Below are 17,192 nucleotides of genomic sequence, written 5' to 3'. Positions count from 1 at the left end.
TTGATGTAAATGTCCTTTGGTTTTGTGAGTCTTTGTTTACTCCTTGGTTTTGATTGTTATTGTGTTCTTTATCCCAGATAATTGACATCTACAATTACATACCACTGGGAACAAAACTTTAAGCACAAGCTTCTGTCGTCATTTCTCCGTAGATTCCTTACCCTTAACTGGAAAGAGTTTATTCGCACGGTGTGCATCGTTCTTAATTACACACCAACCAATACGTGAGTTAAGCGTCTGTATCATGTAATCATCTATGTCACGAGACACATAATGCTGGATGCTATTTTCAAAAGGCTTCCATTTTGAATTGATGAAGCTAAACACATTGAATACTTCATGCATTTTTTTAATTTTGTTTGAGAAAATCCTATTTGAACTTTCGTTGGTTCTACATTTGAATGCCTGTCGTTAGATGAGAGCCAAAAATCAATCATATATTGAGTAATGTTGATTACGTCATATGACTTATCGATTTTCAGAAGTAAAAGGACGGTCGTAAATATGTGGACCATGATCTCTGTACCCTTCCTGAGAAACAAAGATCATCCCGATTGTTTTTGTTTTGATATTATTCAGATATCGTTACAATTCCTAAATAATGTATATTAGCATCATTCGGCTGTCTTGTCAAACAGTTTCAACACATGAAATTTAAAGTAGTCTTATTTTCTTACGAATGTTGATAAAACAGAGTTGAAATATTAAATCAACATGTTTTAAAGTCATTGGGACCTTAATTAAAATTGATAGTATTCCTTGTTAATTTATACAAAGGCAGTTTATGTCATGATTTTCATTTGAATATATCAATTAAATATGGGTCGCGTTGGTGTTTCAAGCTGCAGAAAATGAATATTTCAGGTTTTAAAAAGTTGATTCATTAGTTGTGTTGTGCTAAATGCCTAAAGCAGATTTTAAAAAGTTTCATCTATTACTTTCGTAGTGGTAAATCCCTAACATACCTTTCCTAACCAGCTCATGATTTGTAAGGTTTTCATATGGAAAGGAAAACTATTGGAATATTGGGAACGAATTAACGTCCGATATAATTATATTTGATTCAAACGTTACTTAATCGTTCATTTAACGTTTATTTCCTAGATATTACGTATTTCAAATATTATTATTGATAGACGATCAATCACAATTCAGATTTGATTATCTCCCGTTTAACATACGAAAGATAGAAACCATTGAAAAATTGGCGGGAATGATTCTCTAAGAGTGCATATTGACCCTTTATCGTTCTCGAAAAGAGAAGATTTAGGAAAAATCCGTATTTTTCTATTTTTCTAATAACATTAAAAAGGTACAATAAAGATCTCCCTTCTTAATACTGGATGCCTTAACTTTACAAAAAAAACGTATTTAATGATGAGGTATATTCAAGCAATGATGTCATGCAGATGTTGATTCTTACAAATTTTTAAATATGTACGCAAAAAACTTCGATCACAATCATTTTATTTCCGTAGTAATATCAAAGCTCTAGACTTTTCGACGCTTAATGAATACTAGTTAAAAGATTTTAATTTTAAATTTTACTTAATTATGTAAATTGTTTTGATTATGGGTTAGATGAAGATAAAAACCAGCGGCTAGCTTACCAAATTATTAACCGAGTCTTTTTGGTAAGTTTTATTCTAATATTACGCATAATCAATTAACAAATTGACTACATCGACTCATTAAACAGAGCGTTTTGAATAAAACTGGGAATTGAAGATACAGATCTTGTTGTAGGTTTTAAAAAGATCAGAGTTTGTGAAAAAGACACTTATTCTAATATCAAATACACCAATGATGACATTATTAAAATCCTATATTCTTCTCTTGATCAACATAACTTGCTTTTATTGGATGATTTGTTTGTATACTTATATGAGCAGAACTAATAGGAAACCTACTACAAGTTTTAAGAAAAAATACTTTTTCAAGGTTCTTTAATTTCATTTTAAGATATATTGATGATGCCAAGTCACTCAAATAACCAACATTACATTGTATGTTTGGACACAAAATATTTCAGTGAACTTAAGATAAAGGGAACTATTGAACCAAGAAGATCCGATTGATATCTTAAAATGTTTTCCAATGTTGACATAAATAGACAACTTCAAATTAGACTAAATGACGAACGTGATGATTTCAACTTTCCAGTAACTCAGCACTATACCCTTTACCCAAATCGTATGGCGTTTACATATACCAATCAATGCGTACAACTCGTCCTTGTTAGGGACGACATCAAAAGTTCAATGAAGGATAAAAAACTTAATTATATATAGTTTTTTACTGACCCCCTACCCCCCTCTTAACTTAATTTGGGAAAAATTGATTGACCAATAAGGATATATGTAAAATCGATGTCAATTTATACAAAACTTGCAGGAATTTGACCCCCACCCTCAAACAATTTGAATCAAGTTTTTTATCCTTCATTGATTTTTTGATGTTGTCCCTTATCATTGTATGGTATTCAGATGTTTGTCAACGACACAAAAGCCACTCCAATATAATTTTAAAGAAGAGCGACTGATATCAATAATAATGAGTATTCGCTTATCAAACCAGCTTTCTATTTCTGATTTTTGGAATTTTTATAAACAGTTAACTATAAATACGATACTTCATGACAACACAGAAGTGCTAAGTAATGTGCTTCAAAGATATGAACGAAGTCAATTGTGCAAAAATTATTAATGAAACTTATTTAAAAATCCTTAAAAAATTATTTGTTATGCAATATTTCTGCAATCAAAACTTTCACATAATCGATTTTTTTTCTGCTGAGTAAATGTTAAAAAAAAGGCACCATCTGGATACCTGTGAAAATTTATACGTTTTAAAAAATGTTTACATGCAACAAAATCATTTTATATCAAATGATATTTTTCTTTATTTCAATACGACAATTTCACAGTCTCGTTTGTTGAGGAACATCATTGTCTCAATATGTTACAGAGTTTTATTGTGTTGTCACTTTTGTTCGTCGTAACTTTTTCCTTGAAATTAAAAGACGGAAAAGGTAAGATCATTTAATTTTTTTATCATACGATAAGAAAGTATATAATATGAGAAACATCACTGGGTCATTATATTATTAGTTTACATTTCACAAATGTGTTTTAATTACAGTTTTATCATGGAATGTAACAAGACAATGAATAAAAATACCAAATTGAGAAATTAAATTAAGTGATACAAAAGTAAACAATATGATATTAAATAACATTAAATACTTTGGTTTCGCCATCTTAAGTCCTGAGTATCGATTTATCTTGAACAGGCAACATCAATGAACTGCAGTCATTTAAAACTGTCTGTTCTATTCCTTCATGTTAAAAGCCAGCTGGTGTATCTGCTTTTGTACGACTTTGCCCCCCGCAGAGCTAAAGAAAAACAGTACATTAACGGGTGTTACACGGAGTCTTTTTAGTTGTTACACGGACACTTTTTATAAATAGAATCACTCGTGCATGATCAGTGAGTTCATGGGCACTTTAACTTTCAATTAGATTTGAACTTTTTGTTTCACCGACTTATTTCCTGTCTTTTTATTGAACAAAATATTTACGTTAGCATCAATATCTTTTTTCAAACATTTCCAAGTAAATACTATTCACATCAGTACACTAAGGGATTAGACACTTAACTTCAATATTTGGGGGTATGGTTTTCTGCTAAAATAGATATTTTGATCCTAAATTTTATGAGAAAAAAATTATTATGGTCAAGCAGATGACAAATTAATGTTTTGAATGATTCCTGATTTTCCAAATACCGTTAATAGTGCTCATTGGCGGATCCAGGGGTGGCGGGTGTTGGAACCCCTTTTTTTGTTGGACCGATCAATGCATTTGAATGGGGACATATAGTTGGAAACCCCCTTTTTAAAATGACTGGATCCGCCCCTGTTGCTATTTTAAACAAAAACATTTGGGTGATGGCGTTGAAAAGTAAATAGTTAATATACTCAAAAAAGAACATACCGCCCCCTTTATGAAGCAAAATATTCGGTCAATAATTGTTTTCTTTAATATATGGACATGAATAGTATTTTGGACAATACTGAAAGTAAAAAAAAGATGATACTGACGTGAACATTTCAATAAAAATAAGACAGGAAATAAGTAAATAAAAATCAAATCTAATATCAAAAGATAAAATCGCTATCAACTCACCAATGCACGATTGATCCTATAAACAAAAAGTGTTCATGTAATACACGTCCAAATAAGCAGCAAATCTAGAAGAAAATCATTCAACTTATGTCATCAATTTTGGGCGGTAAGCTGCGATTGGATCATATAGTAACACGTGTTTAATCCCGATCAACACTTGCAGATCTAGAGACGAGCATGAATTTAAAAAAAAATCAAAGTATATTCCTGAATATATATAATATTAAGACAAAATCCATTTTTTTCATAAATATTTCATTCACTAATGAAGAAGAAATTCATTTTTTGATACCTTTATATTGTTATCGAATTTATATCAGTGGCGGATCCATGTCTAAATCCAGAACAAAACAGGGGGTCCAACTTTATGTCCCCATCTAAATGCATTGATCTTCAAAAAAAGGGTTGTTCCAACTCCCGGGACCCCCACCACTGCATATTAAATTCATGTGTTTGGCAACAAACGCGCGATTTTTACGATTTTTTTAAGGGGGAATGGGGGGATTGAATGGCTCATCCTGCATTTTTTCATCAAAAATAAAGATCACAGCCTTGTGTATTTTAAAATGAATTAGCCCCCCCCCCCCTCCCCCTCTCCTCTTTCCGTTTTATTCATAAAAATCGAACGTTATCTTACTTACCACTAAAATATACCTTAATATATTACTTTTTTACGAAGTTGCATTTTAAAAAGTCTTAAATGTGAACAACATTTATCTTTTACTTGAAATGGTTCTTTTTTTTATCAAATTATTAGATTCCTGATTTTTTTCTTGAAAAAAAATTTCGGTTGAAGGGAAATGAAACAAAATGTGTTTGTACTATAACTTACATTTACTGCTTTATGGTTAGCCAAATTTCATTTCTCAAATATTTAGTCTTGCTTAAAGTATTATTACTTGAAACGTCGTACAAGTCAGATAAAAACAATAGTAACAAAAGAAACAGGCCGGTTACAACCAGCCGAATAGTTTTTCTGCACTTGTAGTATGGTCAAGGTCCTCGGCTATCGGCTCGGACCTTGATATGACTTCTCGTGCAGAAAAACTATCCGGCAACGGTTGTTACCGGCCTGTTTCTTTGTTACCTTTGTATTTTATCTAATACTTACTACATAAGTTCAAAGACTTGTTTTTTTGACATTTGTTTATTTCAATATTTGTCTTAAGGAAATAAAAGCATGACCAATTTGGCTTTTGGAAAGAAGTAATGAAATCTTTCTATTCATAAACATCGAAAGTTAATTGTTTTTTATCTTTGTACCAAAGGCAGCTAATGATATAATATGCATATGTCAGAAAGGTCAGGGTGGTATGATTACTTGTATGAGGTGTATTACGTATTCTTAGAATATATCAAAGTGCTCTCGTCCAATAAAATTGTAGGTTTCGGTGTTTCTTAATTGTGAAGAATAAATGAAATCATGTCCTTACTATAGGATTAACCTTTTGTTTACGCCTTTTTACAGCTCACACCAAATAGTTTATATGAATGAGTTACAAATGCCCCAAAGCGCATTTATCAGCTTAAAAGAATTTGTGATGAATTCTGACTAAAAGGTAAATTTTGAAACAATTAAACAATTAAATTAAATAAGTATGAAGTTTTAAATAACGTTATTTGAGAATATTAAAAAAAACTTCAAATTAATACTTATACAAAACATTTTTTTTTAAACAATGCAAGACAAAAAAATATATTAATCTTTTTAGCTAAATATACTATTTTAAAATCTCAGCTTATTAGAAAAAGGAAATTAGCTAAACTTTGAATATAATTCAAAAGCATTGGATTCTAATAGTTTCCTGACAAAAAAAGTAATAACTGCAGTAGCGGATCCAATTTGTTTTATAAAAGGGGGAGGTGCGCTGATTACAAAATAAGGGTGACCCGCTCCATTTATGCTTCAGTGAATCACTAAATTATCATCAAAAAATTTCAAATAAAAAGGGGCGGTGTCTTGCTTCCTTAAATCTTATGCAAAGGATTGTTCTAGAAAGGACTTTAAAATAAAATTTAGTTGTAATTCAAATTTTGAATTTAATAATTAAAATTGTACATAAAACAAAAAAATAACTCCTCGCTAAAATTGTATATGATTTACATTCAACAGGCTATTATTTGAACTTGCAAGAAAAGTTTCTTGATTGTAAGGATGAAAAACAGGCTATTATTTGAACTTGGAAATACATTGCACTGACAATGGAACTAATTTTTAAATGGAACCAATCAAGAGATCATTTTATCCTTGAGCACTTTACTATATTCTAAGTTTGTAACAGAAGGATAATCCCTTTCTTCATGATAAGTACTCGCTATCGCTCGTACTTAACCATGAAGAAAGGGATTATCATTATCTTACATATACTTATTTGCAAGTATGATTAAAAATATCTTATAGGTGCAACAGGTCAATAATAGGTATAAATATGAAGGAAAAGAAATATTGACAACAATTTAAATTGAACAGTTACATTGATAATACGAATCTGATTTGGTTTGATTAAGAATGTTCCGACACGGCATATGGATGGCACCCAAAAATAACTTAATTTAAAACACATTATCAAATATTGTAATTCCAGGTTTGAGAACATATCGAGAATCAGAAGAGAAGACCAGAGTTGGTGACATTTTACACGAATTACAAGGTAAAGTTTCCGTTTTCGGTTCCTTTTGTATATTCATAGCTAGTTGTACATCTTTCAAGAAATCCTCTAATGCTAGTTCAAATGTGAAACTATTGTACAACTTTTGCATCACGGATTTTATCGAAGGCTGAACAACATTGCTTTAGATTTTTTTTCTTAAATGATCCACTGCTTATCAGGGAGGAGGAAGCTACTAAAGAGATATTTCAAGATGAATATCACTTTTCAACAATATTTCAACATAACACATGCAAAAAATCCTTTGCTATACAAATATAACAATATTCTTTTTAAAAATTAATCTTTATTTTTGAACATTTATACGGATGTTTTATCTTATATCTTAAAACGCGTAACAGATTTTTTTTTATTATTTTATGTTATTATTTTCGCTTAATTGATCCATCATGACATGCATGTAATAAGTTCAGATGTGGGGGTCTATTTCTTCAATTTTGAGTTCCATGTCGGAAGTATGACAGTTGTTTTCAATTCGTATGATGTGTTTGAGCTTTAAATTTTTCCATCTCATATCTAAGGCTTGCGTTTAAGGTTCCTTCATTAATATATTACACAAAGTTATCATATATTAATAAAAAAAAAAAGCTATTCTTTAAACAAATTTATCACAAATATCATTCCATTAACGGAGGTTGCTTAAACTCAATTACAAATTATTAAATAAAAAAAATAAAAATTTAAATTTAGTTTCCAACATTTTAATTAAAACAAAATAAACGCTATAATTTGATTTCTTACAGAAACATCATAACTACTTTTATTTATAGGAATATGTTTGCATGAAAATGAAGACAGAGACGTTGCACAACTGAAGAAAGATACACAATCTATACTCAAAAGTAAGTATATGATAATTTTACATGTGTATAAGATTTATTTTTTTTACTTTTAAAATATCTTGTCGAAAGAGCCAAGTTAAAAGATTTTGAAAATGAGAAAGGATCAATAAAATAAAAGAAAAAATTAAAACCAGAGCAGCACAACGAATGTATTATCGGACTAGGTACTAATGACCCCCTGGAGCACATGAGTTTGGTCCGGTTTGTGGTGAGTTTTGTGTTAATCAGTCGTTAATACCGAACTCATCAAACCAGAGTTTACAAAAACTATGGAATACCAAAATCACTCATTCTCACCATTTTCGTGATAAATAACAAGTAGGGAAATGCCTAGATTAAAAATCACGTATGTAAAACAAATTGTATCAGATTAAAAGGGATTACTGTATTTGTGTTATATTTGAATACTGTCTTTTTAACAGATATGGCTGTTTATAAAGATGTAGTAAAGATGAACAAACAGTTAAAGGATGATATAAGATGGATCCTAGAGGGTCAGTATAATTGTTTAAAGCGCTACATATACATGTATATTTATATATGTCCTCGAAAAAGATTGATGCATAGGAGAAGTAAATCAACGATTTGAAATATTTTATCAGAGTAAACGTAGGAAAGTCATTTGCTATAGAAATGGAAATAGTGTTAGGCTGTGGATGATAAAAAAAAATGAAATAACAAACACCACTGACGACCAATTAATTCAAATTGTAAAAATTTGGTATGTTATCATAACCCGGACATGGAATGCTAGTCCCTGATATTATCCTGTAGCAAATCATTCGATACTTTAAGAAATACAGATATTGTTATATTTTTTTTCTATAAAACAATAAGGAAATATTTACATTTAAGGAATAAGTTCCTTCATACTTATACATATAACCAGTAATAATTTCTTTCATTTTTTAGTTTTTGCTAAATGAATTAATGACTATTTGAAGAGCGGTTTAATTAAGCAATTAACACATAAAATTGAGAACGGAAATGGGGAATGTGTCAAAGAGATAACAACTCGACCATAGAACAGACAACAGCAGAAGGTCACCAACAGGTCTTCAATGCAGCGAGAAATTCCCGCTCTCGGAGGCGTCCTTCAGCTGGCCCCTTAACAAATATATATACTAGTTCAGTGATAATGAACGCCATACTAAACTCCAAATTGTACACAAGAAACTAAAACTAAAAATAATACAAGACTAAGAAAGGCTAGAGGCTCCTGACTTGTGACAGGCGCAAACATGCGGTGGGGTTAAACATGTTTATGAGATCCCAACCCTCCCATACATATTTTCTTAACGAAACGCTATGGTAAAGAAAAGAACATGGGACTAACAACAATAAACAAAACACAACATAATGCTCCTCACATGTCATCCGTCATGGTGAAAAGATGGCGAAATTTGAACTTATACTTAGGTATCTGCGAAACAGATATTCCAGATATTACCGTCAGTGATCCAAAAGTGACCTTTTAAGAACATCAACAATATTGACGGCCTGAGTCAACAAGGAATTGCCGTGACGAAAGTGATGAATTTGTTGTTGGAGACGCATGTAAACTATTTATGATCGGTGCATATTGCATACGTACAATCTGCTGTCTCTGATCCCATATACGTTTTACGTCACTAGCACACTATGCAAAGAATTCATATTACCGACTATCTTAACATTTGGTATATAGACTAATGACCTAGCAAAATAAACAAGTCTTCAATACTGTTAGCTTTAAGAATTTTCCATAAAATAATAAATGCTCACATTTACAACTTCTTTGCTTTAAAGGTGTTTTATGAATTTGTTTTAATCTTTCATCATCAATTTCGTCGTTTGCAGAAACCTTGAAGATTTTTTCTCAGTACCGTTTTGTTTTTATAATCGGACGTAACACCACTACTTACAGTGTATTAAACATGTTAAAATAAGCCCCGCCTACTAACCTAATATGAAATATACACGGTCTCAAAGCGGTTGCTTTTAAACAAGCATATTCTCAGAAATGAAAAGGAGGTATCAATAAAAAAAAGCCTATTTTAAACATTTGAATAGGTCAGACTTTATATATATATGTATATACTTTAAGTCGTTGATACAAGGGCTTTACATCGGGAATTTATTCAAAAAAGGCAATGAAATGTGTATGTATAATCGCTTCCCAAAGAAAGGCAAACACAATCTTGTTTGACTTCAGTTATACATTTATAATGCATCAAAGATTTGGTTTACATTTTACATGTTTATTTTTAAATTATAGAGTCTCGTGACGAAAAAGACATTTCAAGGATTATCAGGCTGTTAAAACATGAGGTCAAAGGTAATTGGAACACATTGTCTTTTTTATAATGTCAAAATGTCTTTTTATTATAGTCAATGTGAAAATAGATAAAGATAAAGAAAATCTAGATACCTATTATCATTGTTTACAATAAGAAGGATAAAAATGAAAATAGATAATGTAACGTTCAATAAAAGATATTTATTTCCATCAAATATATTAAACTGTCTTGAATATAAATTGCAGGGATATGTGTGCGGTCTGCAAAGGACTGCGCCGAGATTAAGAAACATAAAGCAACTTCAGGTGTCTACCAAATATTCCCTAAGAAAACAGAAGGAGTGAAAGCTTATTGTGACATGGATACAGAAGGCGGAGGATGGACAGTACGTTCTTTTTCAAATATAATATAATTACATTAGATGTATGTTTCATTCGTATACGTTGTTTTATTTGGCTGGTAACAATCTCGCGTCATCCTTCATTTTAAAGTGAATTGCTTGAATTGAAAAATGGATGATGACACACGTTTCCAAAATAAAGTGCGTATGTAAATACAAGGAAAACAGGAGAGTAATGGTGTTTCATGATTATAGCGAAAAAATTTAATAATAAGTATTGAATGCTTGTTTTAGTTATTTCATAGGGTTGTAAAGCGTTGACCGTGCGTATATCTTTAGAATGATGCGTTTCTGCGTTTCATAGAAAATGTACTTCGGTCAACACTTTAACAACCCAATGAATTTACAAAAAGAAGCATTCAATTCTTAAATCAATGTATATCAAAGAGGGAGGAAAAATCCCAGAGGTACAGTCAAACTGTTCTCATCAGGCTCACTATGAAGTCTTTTTCTATACTAAGAATTTTGTATTATGTTGTGAGTATGAATTAAACAATAGAATGCATCATAAATTAAGTGCGAGCGATTCAAAGCAATGAAATATAAACACCATCTGTATTTCGACATTGCACGTTTTTAATATACTACAAAAAGAGTAATTGGTACATGATTTTACAGTTTAGATTCAGTATACTAACAAACATTGAAAAAAATGTGTTTCATAAATTATAAAAAGTAAATCTGAAAACATAAGTTAACTATGATAATTGTTTGTCCGATAAGAATATTGATAACAGACAAGGCAAAATAAAAATTGACAAAAATGCTTTCTAAACATACTTAATATGGCAAAGTTTCATTAAATTCAGTTGTAAATGTTATCTTTATATTACAAATCACATTAAGAATATGAAAAACTCTTTTCTCTACATACATCAAACTTTGATGAGTATGGTTACGTCTTTATACTGCTATATAAGACACACATTAGGCGCGTTAGCACTCGTCTCAGTTTACTGACAAAATGTTATACACGTATTAAATCCTTCAAAAAGATAACTCAACAAGATCTTTCGAATGCGACACTCATTTATTGTCATGATAAATATATATAAAAAAGAAGAAGTGGTATGATTGCCGATGAGACAACTCTTCACAACAGACCAAAATGACACAGAAATTAACAACTATAGGTAGCCGTACGGCCTTCAATCATGAGCAAAACCCATACAGTATAGTCAGCTATAAAAAGCTATAAAAAAGCTATAAATTTATTATCATTAGTCATGTTAGTAGCCAATACATATTATCTCTCAGTTTACTGATGAGGTGTATATTAAAAACTTTAAAAACCCAGCATACATTAAGATATTCTTAACGACATACAAATTTTTAAAAATCAGATTTTCCGAATTCTGTGACATTTTGTTAATTGCAATTGTTGGCAAAATATAGATAGGAATGAGTTTCATCACATAGTTAGATATATTGCTTTTGCTTGATATTCTAGTTTCAATGTCATTATCTTATTACTTCATTGAAGATTATCCAGAAAAGGTTTGATAATTCTGTTAACTTCCAGAGAACTTGGACAGAATGCGAAAACGGGTTCGGTAACGTCAATAGAGAATATTGGCTTGGTATGTATACTTAAAACATATAAAAAATAAGTATTATAACATATGATAGTAGTTCTCTAGTTGATGCGTTTCCCTCAGTTTTAGTTTGTAACCCGGATTTGTTTGGGTTTTTTTTTTCTCAATCGATTTATGGATTTCGAACCACGGTATAAAACTGTTGCCTTTATTTATATGATTACAGCGTCTGCAAAGTCAATTCTCCCGACCAACTTTTTTTAATTTATAATAAGCGATTTAAATAATTGGATATATTTCTGGTATAAAAATGTTTTTTTTTAAAATATCAAATGATCTTCCCTAACTTTCATTGGTGTGAAAATAAATATGCATACATGTAGCAATCTTGTAACCCCAAACAGGTGACATGTTCTGATTCAATTTTTATTTGAAATGTTGCCATTAAGACTATCATTATCAAATTATTATAAACAATCTATAAAGTTCCTCAATCAATCTAACGTTAGCGCTTGTCATTTACTCAAAACTATGTTTTAATCGTAATATGGAAACACATTGCGTATAAGTTATACGTCTTTTTTTAGGCAACAAACATATTCACCGTTTGACGTCTAGTGGTACATACGAGCTAAGAATAGATCTCACTGATAAGAACAACACAAAGAAGTATGCTAAATATAAGACATTTGTTGTTGGAGCTGCAACATCTCAGTACAAGCTGTCGATTGGTGGTTATAGCGGCGATGCAGGTAAGACAGTTGTTGTTAACAATGCAGCATCATAACTCAAGCTGAATATAAACAGAATATAATAATTATCTCCTTACAATGTTGTTATTTAATAAATATGTTTCTTATAATTGAATTACGATATATATATTTATAATTTCTTGTCGAGTTTTGCTTTAATTTCAGTTTTTTTATATTATCATTTCTTCATCACTTGTATTGTGTTTGGGATTTTTAAATGTTCTGGTCTCGTGGATTATGGCAGAGAATTATATTGTCAACATGCACGTAGTCAGTAAAATTTCAATCCTAAGCATAAAAACTATGTAAAGCAACATTGCAATAAAATGAATTGTCATTACTGACTGACTCAACAAAAGCAGTTTCTTAAAGAAGTAAATAAACTACACATACTCCGGTGAACTTGAAGATACAACTACACTTACGGTAACATATATTACATACGAAAAAATGTGCGCGTATTTAGTGTGCAAATGATATCGTCAACGTTCAAGCAATTTTTTTTTATGTTTTATTCTTGGAATATAAACGACATAATATATATTTTAATTTAAGGAGATTCGTTGAGCTACCACAACGGGATGAAATTCTCTACTGTTGACAGGGATAATGATTTACTCAGTTCCAACTGCGCCAAAAGTCATGGACCATGGTGGCTTAGAGGTTGTTCTCACAGTGCTCTAAACAGCCCATCTAGAGATTATTGGAAATGGTATGATATAAGTGGTCATTACGTGAAGACATCGGTGATGATGATACGAAAGGTTTAGATATAATAAAAAAATATATTCATTGTATGAATTATTTCGCCATGTTATTATCTTAAGACAGATACAGATTTTGCTATGCAAGCGTTTCATGATATGTTAGTTTAAATCACAAAGGAGGGGATTTCGAAACAAAATTATTGAATTTTTATATATTTTATTCCTAACAAGAAAACAGTTGGTTTCCATTCGTTTGATGTGTTTTGGCACTTGGTTGTATCATATGATACGTGACTCTCCGATTTGATTCTTTTTTTGTTTATTTTACGTTTTATTTTTCAAATACCGTAGATAAATTAAACATTACTTTTACTCAAGTTCAGCCAGGATCTCTGAAAAAGGGTAAACGTTAAAATGCAACAGAATGTGACTATAAATATGAAATCGTGTCAGATTTATTAGCGGATTGGAAGATTCTGATATTATTTTGCTTATTCGCCACTGCTGGTGGAGATTTATTTCCCCTAGGGTACCACAAGCCCAAAAGTCAGCACTGTTTGTGCTGACATGAATAATCATTAATATTGTTATATTTATAAATTAACTGTTTGCAAAATTTAGAATTTTTTGAAATACTATGGCTTTTCTACCTCAGACATAGATTACCTTAGCTGTATTTGGCAAAACTTTAAGAAATTTTGGCCCTCAATGTTCTTCAACTTCGTATTTTATTTGGCCTTTTTAACTTTTTTGGATTCGAGCGTCACTGATGAGTCTATTGTAGACGAAACGCGCGTCTGGCGTATATATAAAATTTAGTCCTGGTATCTATGATGAGTTTATATTCAATTCATGTTGTCAAGTGATGGTGTGCAAATAGTTTTATCTCATCTAGCAGGGACATAATTACGTTACACTCAGTTCATTTTATAAACAAAAACTTCACTTTCATAAACAAAACCTTACACACTTTACAACTATATTAAATTTATTTGTCAAAGACATAAACGACCGTGTTACATATAAAGGTTCTCAAACAATGGACAATACAATGAATTTAACCAATAGGTTTGTACTGATGTATATTCTTATCTGAGATATTTGATATCTGTGTTAGTCGTAATAGCCTTTCATTGGTTTTCAGTAACTGCTCGACTTTAACATCAGTACTTTGTCCCTTATTTTCGTTTGTGTTTTCTGTGTCGATGTGGTCAATCAAGAGTTTGATAATAAATTGTCACTGGTATTAACGGGGTTCTTGGTTGTGTTGTTACACCAATGTTTCATGTTATTAAGGAGGCAGAGCGCTTGAAATCATGTTGTAGTCCCCACATTCGGTAAGTTCTTGTTCGAAGTCAGTAGTCGCAATTCAGTGATAGTGTGGGTTTTTTTACATTTGTATATACAATTCAGGCCATTGATTTTCAGATGTAAATTGGTTTACATTTCGCTTTGTCCTGCGTCCGTCGTCCGTCGTTAACTTTTACAAAAATCTTCTTCTCTGAAACTACTGGGCCAAATTTAACCAAACTTGGCCACAATCATCATTTGGGTATCTAGTTTTAAAAATGTGTCCGGTGACCCGAACAACCAACCAAGATGGCGGCCATGGCTAAAAATAGAACATAGGGGTAAAATGTAGATTTTGGCTTATTACTCTGAAACCAAAGCATTTAGAGCAAATCTGACAGGGGTAAAATTGTTTAGTTTAAACATATTTATTTATAGTGGATTGGGAAACAAGTTTTGCAAATTATATTAATCCCTTTACACTTTGCGGGTGCGAGTGCTGCCTTGTAGCGGCAATAGCCTACTCTTTTTCGAAATCTACAAGGGTGTCTTTAACGTGCAAGAGATATGGCTCTCTCTTAACACGGGTAAGCCATTTAAATTATCGACCCCTTCCGACAGACTATCATCGTTTCCTCAAGACCATACTCGCAGATGGTGTCAAGGGAGAGCCGAAAATTGAGTTCCTAAAATTTTCATCCCAAAATTGTTTATCAAGTCAAGATCTATCTGCCCTGAAATTTTCAGATGAATCGGACAACCCGTTGTTAGGTTGCTGCCCCTGAATTGGTAATTTTAAAGAAATTTTGTGGTTTTTGGTTATTATCTTGAATACTATTATAGATAGAGATAAACTGAAATCAGCAATAATGTTTAGCAAAGTAAGATCTACAAATAAGTTAACCTGATAAAAATGGTCGGTTGACCTCTTAAGGAGTTATTGCCCTTTATAGTCATTTTTTACCAATTTTTCATAAATTTTTGTAATCTTTTACAAAAATCTTCTCCCCTGAAACTACAAAGCTAAATTTAACCAAACTTGGCCACAATCATTATTGGGGTATCTAGTTTTAAAAATGTGTTCGATGAACCCGCCCGTGAACCGAGATGGCCGACATGGCTAAAAATAGAACATAGGGGTAAAATGTAGATTTTGGCTTATAACTCTGAAACTAAATCATTTAGAGAAAATCTGACATGAAGTTAAATTGTTAAAAAGTCAATATCTATCTGCCCTGAAATTTTTAGATAAATTGGACAACCTGTTGTTAGGTTGCTGCCCCCCCAATTGGTAATTTTTAAAGAAATTTTACCGTTTTTGGTTATTATCTTGAATAATATTATAGATAGAGATAAACTGTAAACAGCAATAATGTTCAGTAAAGTAAGATCTACAAACAAGTAAGCATGACCAAAATGGTCAGTTGGCCTCTTAAATAGTTATTGCTCCTTATAGACATTTTTTAACAATTTTCATTAATTTGGTAAATTTTAGTAAATTTTTTCAAAATAATTTCCTCTGTTACTAATAGGCAAAGTTCATTATAGATAGAGACAATTTAGGTAGCAAGAACGTTCAGTAAAGTAAGAACTTCAAACACATCACCAAAACACAATTTTGTCATGAATCCATCTGTGTCCTTTGTTTAATATGCAAATAGACCAAGGTGAGCGACACAGGCTCTTAGGAGCCTCTAGTTTAACATGGTTTTTTTTAATTCTGAAAAAATGGCACAATTATATATGTACATGTATATGAAATGAGTAAAAAAAATGCTGCTGCCATACACATTACATCATACACCATAGCACCATACACTTTCTATCATTGCACCACAGGCCACAGATGCACAAAATTGTAATTAAGTCAACTATGCAGATGCAGCATTCAAGAAGTTAATATCGTTTTATGCATTGTTTATGAGTTTTATTACATTTGGTTGGTGGCAACCTAAAGTTAAAGAACGGAAACGGCAGATTTGACCATTTCAGGCTCAGGCACTGTTGCTGCGAATATAGATGTGTCTTTAATAGCTTCAATTTGATTTCACGACAAATATCCAGTTGAATTTCTACACTTGCGGTTCAAATGCGGTACCCAAATTCTTCAGATTCAATAATTACCCCTAAGTATATATAGGAAGATGTGGTATGAGTGCCAATGAGGACAGCTCTCCATCCAAAGTCACAATTTATAAAAGTAAACCATTATAGGTCAAGGTACAGTCTTTAACACGGAGCTCTGGCTCACACCGAACAGTAAGCTATAAAGAGCTCCAAAAAAGTACTTGTGTAGAACCAATCAAACTGGAAACCTAACGGTCTAATATATATACAAATTCGAAAAACCCTAATGAACCACATCAACAAACGATATATACTGAACATCAGATTCCTGACTTAAATTATAATCCTGGTACCTTGATAACTATTAGTACAGGTACAACCAAGTGCAGCGGGTTGAAACGTTTTAATGGTACCAAGCCTTCACCCTTAATTAAAACAACAGTGTAACATCACAACATAGAAAG

The 17,192-nt window shown here is 31.5% G+C and overlaps 1 protein-coding gene across 1 annotated transcript; it reads left to right on the top strand.

Moving 5' to 3' along the window:
• The first annotated feature begins 2,929 nt into the window (after nucleotides 1-2,929).
• Nucleotides 2,930-13,457, top strand: LOC143055631 (fibrinogen-like protein A). The gene is made up of 9 exons (XM_076228800.1): nucleotides 2,930-3,031; nucleotides 6,773-6,838; nucleotides 7,627-7,698; nucleotides 8,121-8,192; nucleotides 9,956-10,015; nucleotides 10,223-10,362; nucleotides 11,861-11,957; nucleotides 12,500-12,664; nucleotides 13,220-13,457. The coding sequence occupies exons 1-9, from the start codon at nucleotides 2,959-2,961 to the stop codon at nucleotides 13,432-13,434; spliced, it is 960 nt and encodes a 319-aa protein (XP_076084915.1). The 5' UTR covers nucleotides 2,930-2,958; the 3' UTR covers nucleotides 13,435-13,457.
• The last annotated feature ends 3,735 nt before the right edge of the window (nucleotides 13,458-17,192 follow it).

The sequence above is a fragment of the Mytilus galloprovincialis genome, chromosome 12 (genome assembly GCF_965363235.1).
Source record: "Mytilus galloprovincialis chromosome 12, xbMytGall1.hap1.1, whole genome shotgun sequence".
Classification (NCBI taxonomy): Eukaryota; Metazoa; Mollusca; class Bivalvia; order Mytilida; family Mytilidae; genus Mytilus; species Mytilus galloprovincialis.
Note: the sequence above shows the minus strand (reverse complement) of the source record. Positions and strands in the feature narration are given on the sequence as shown.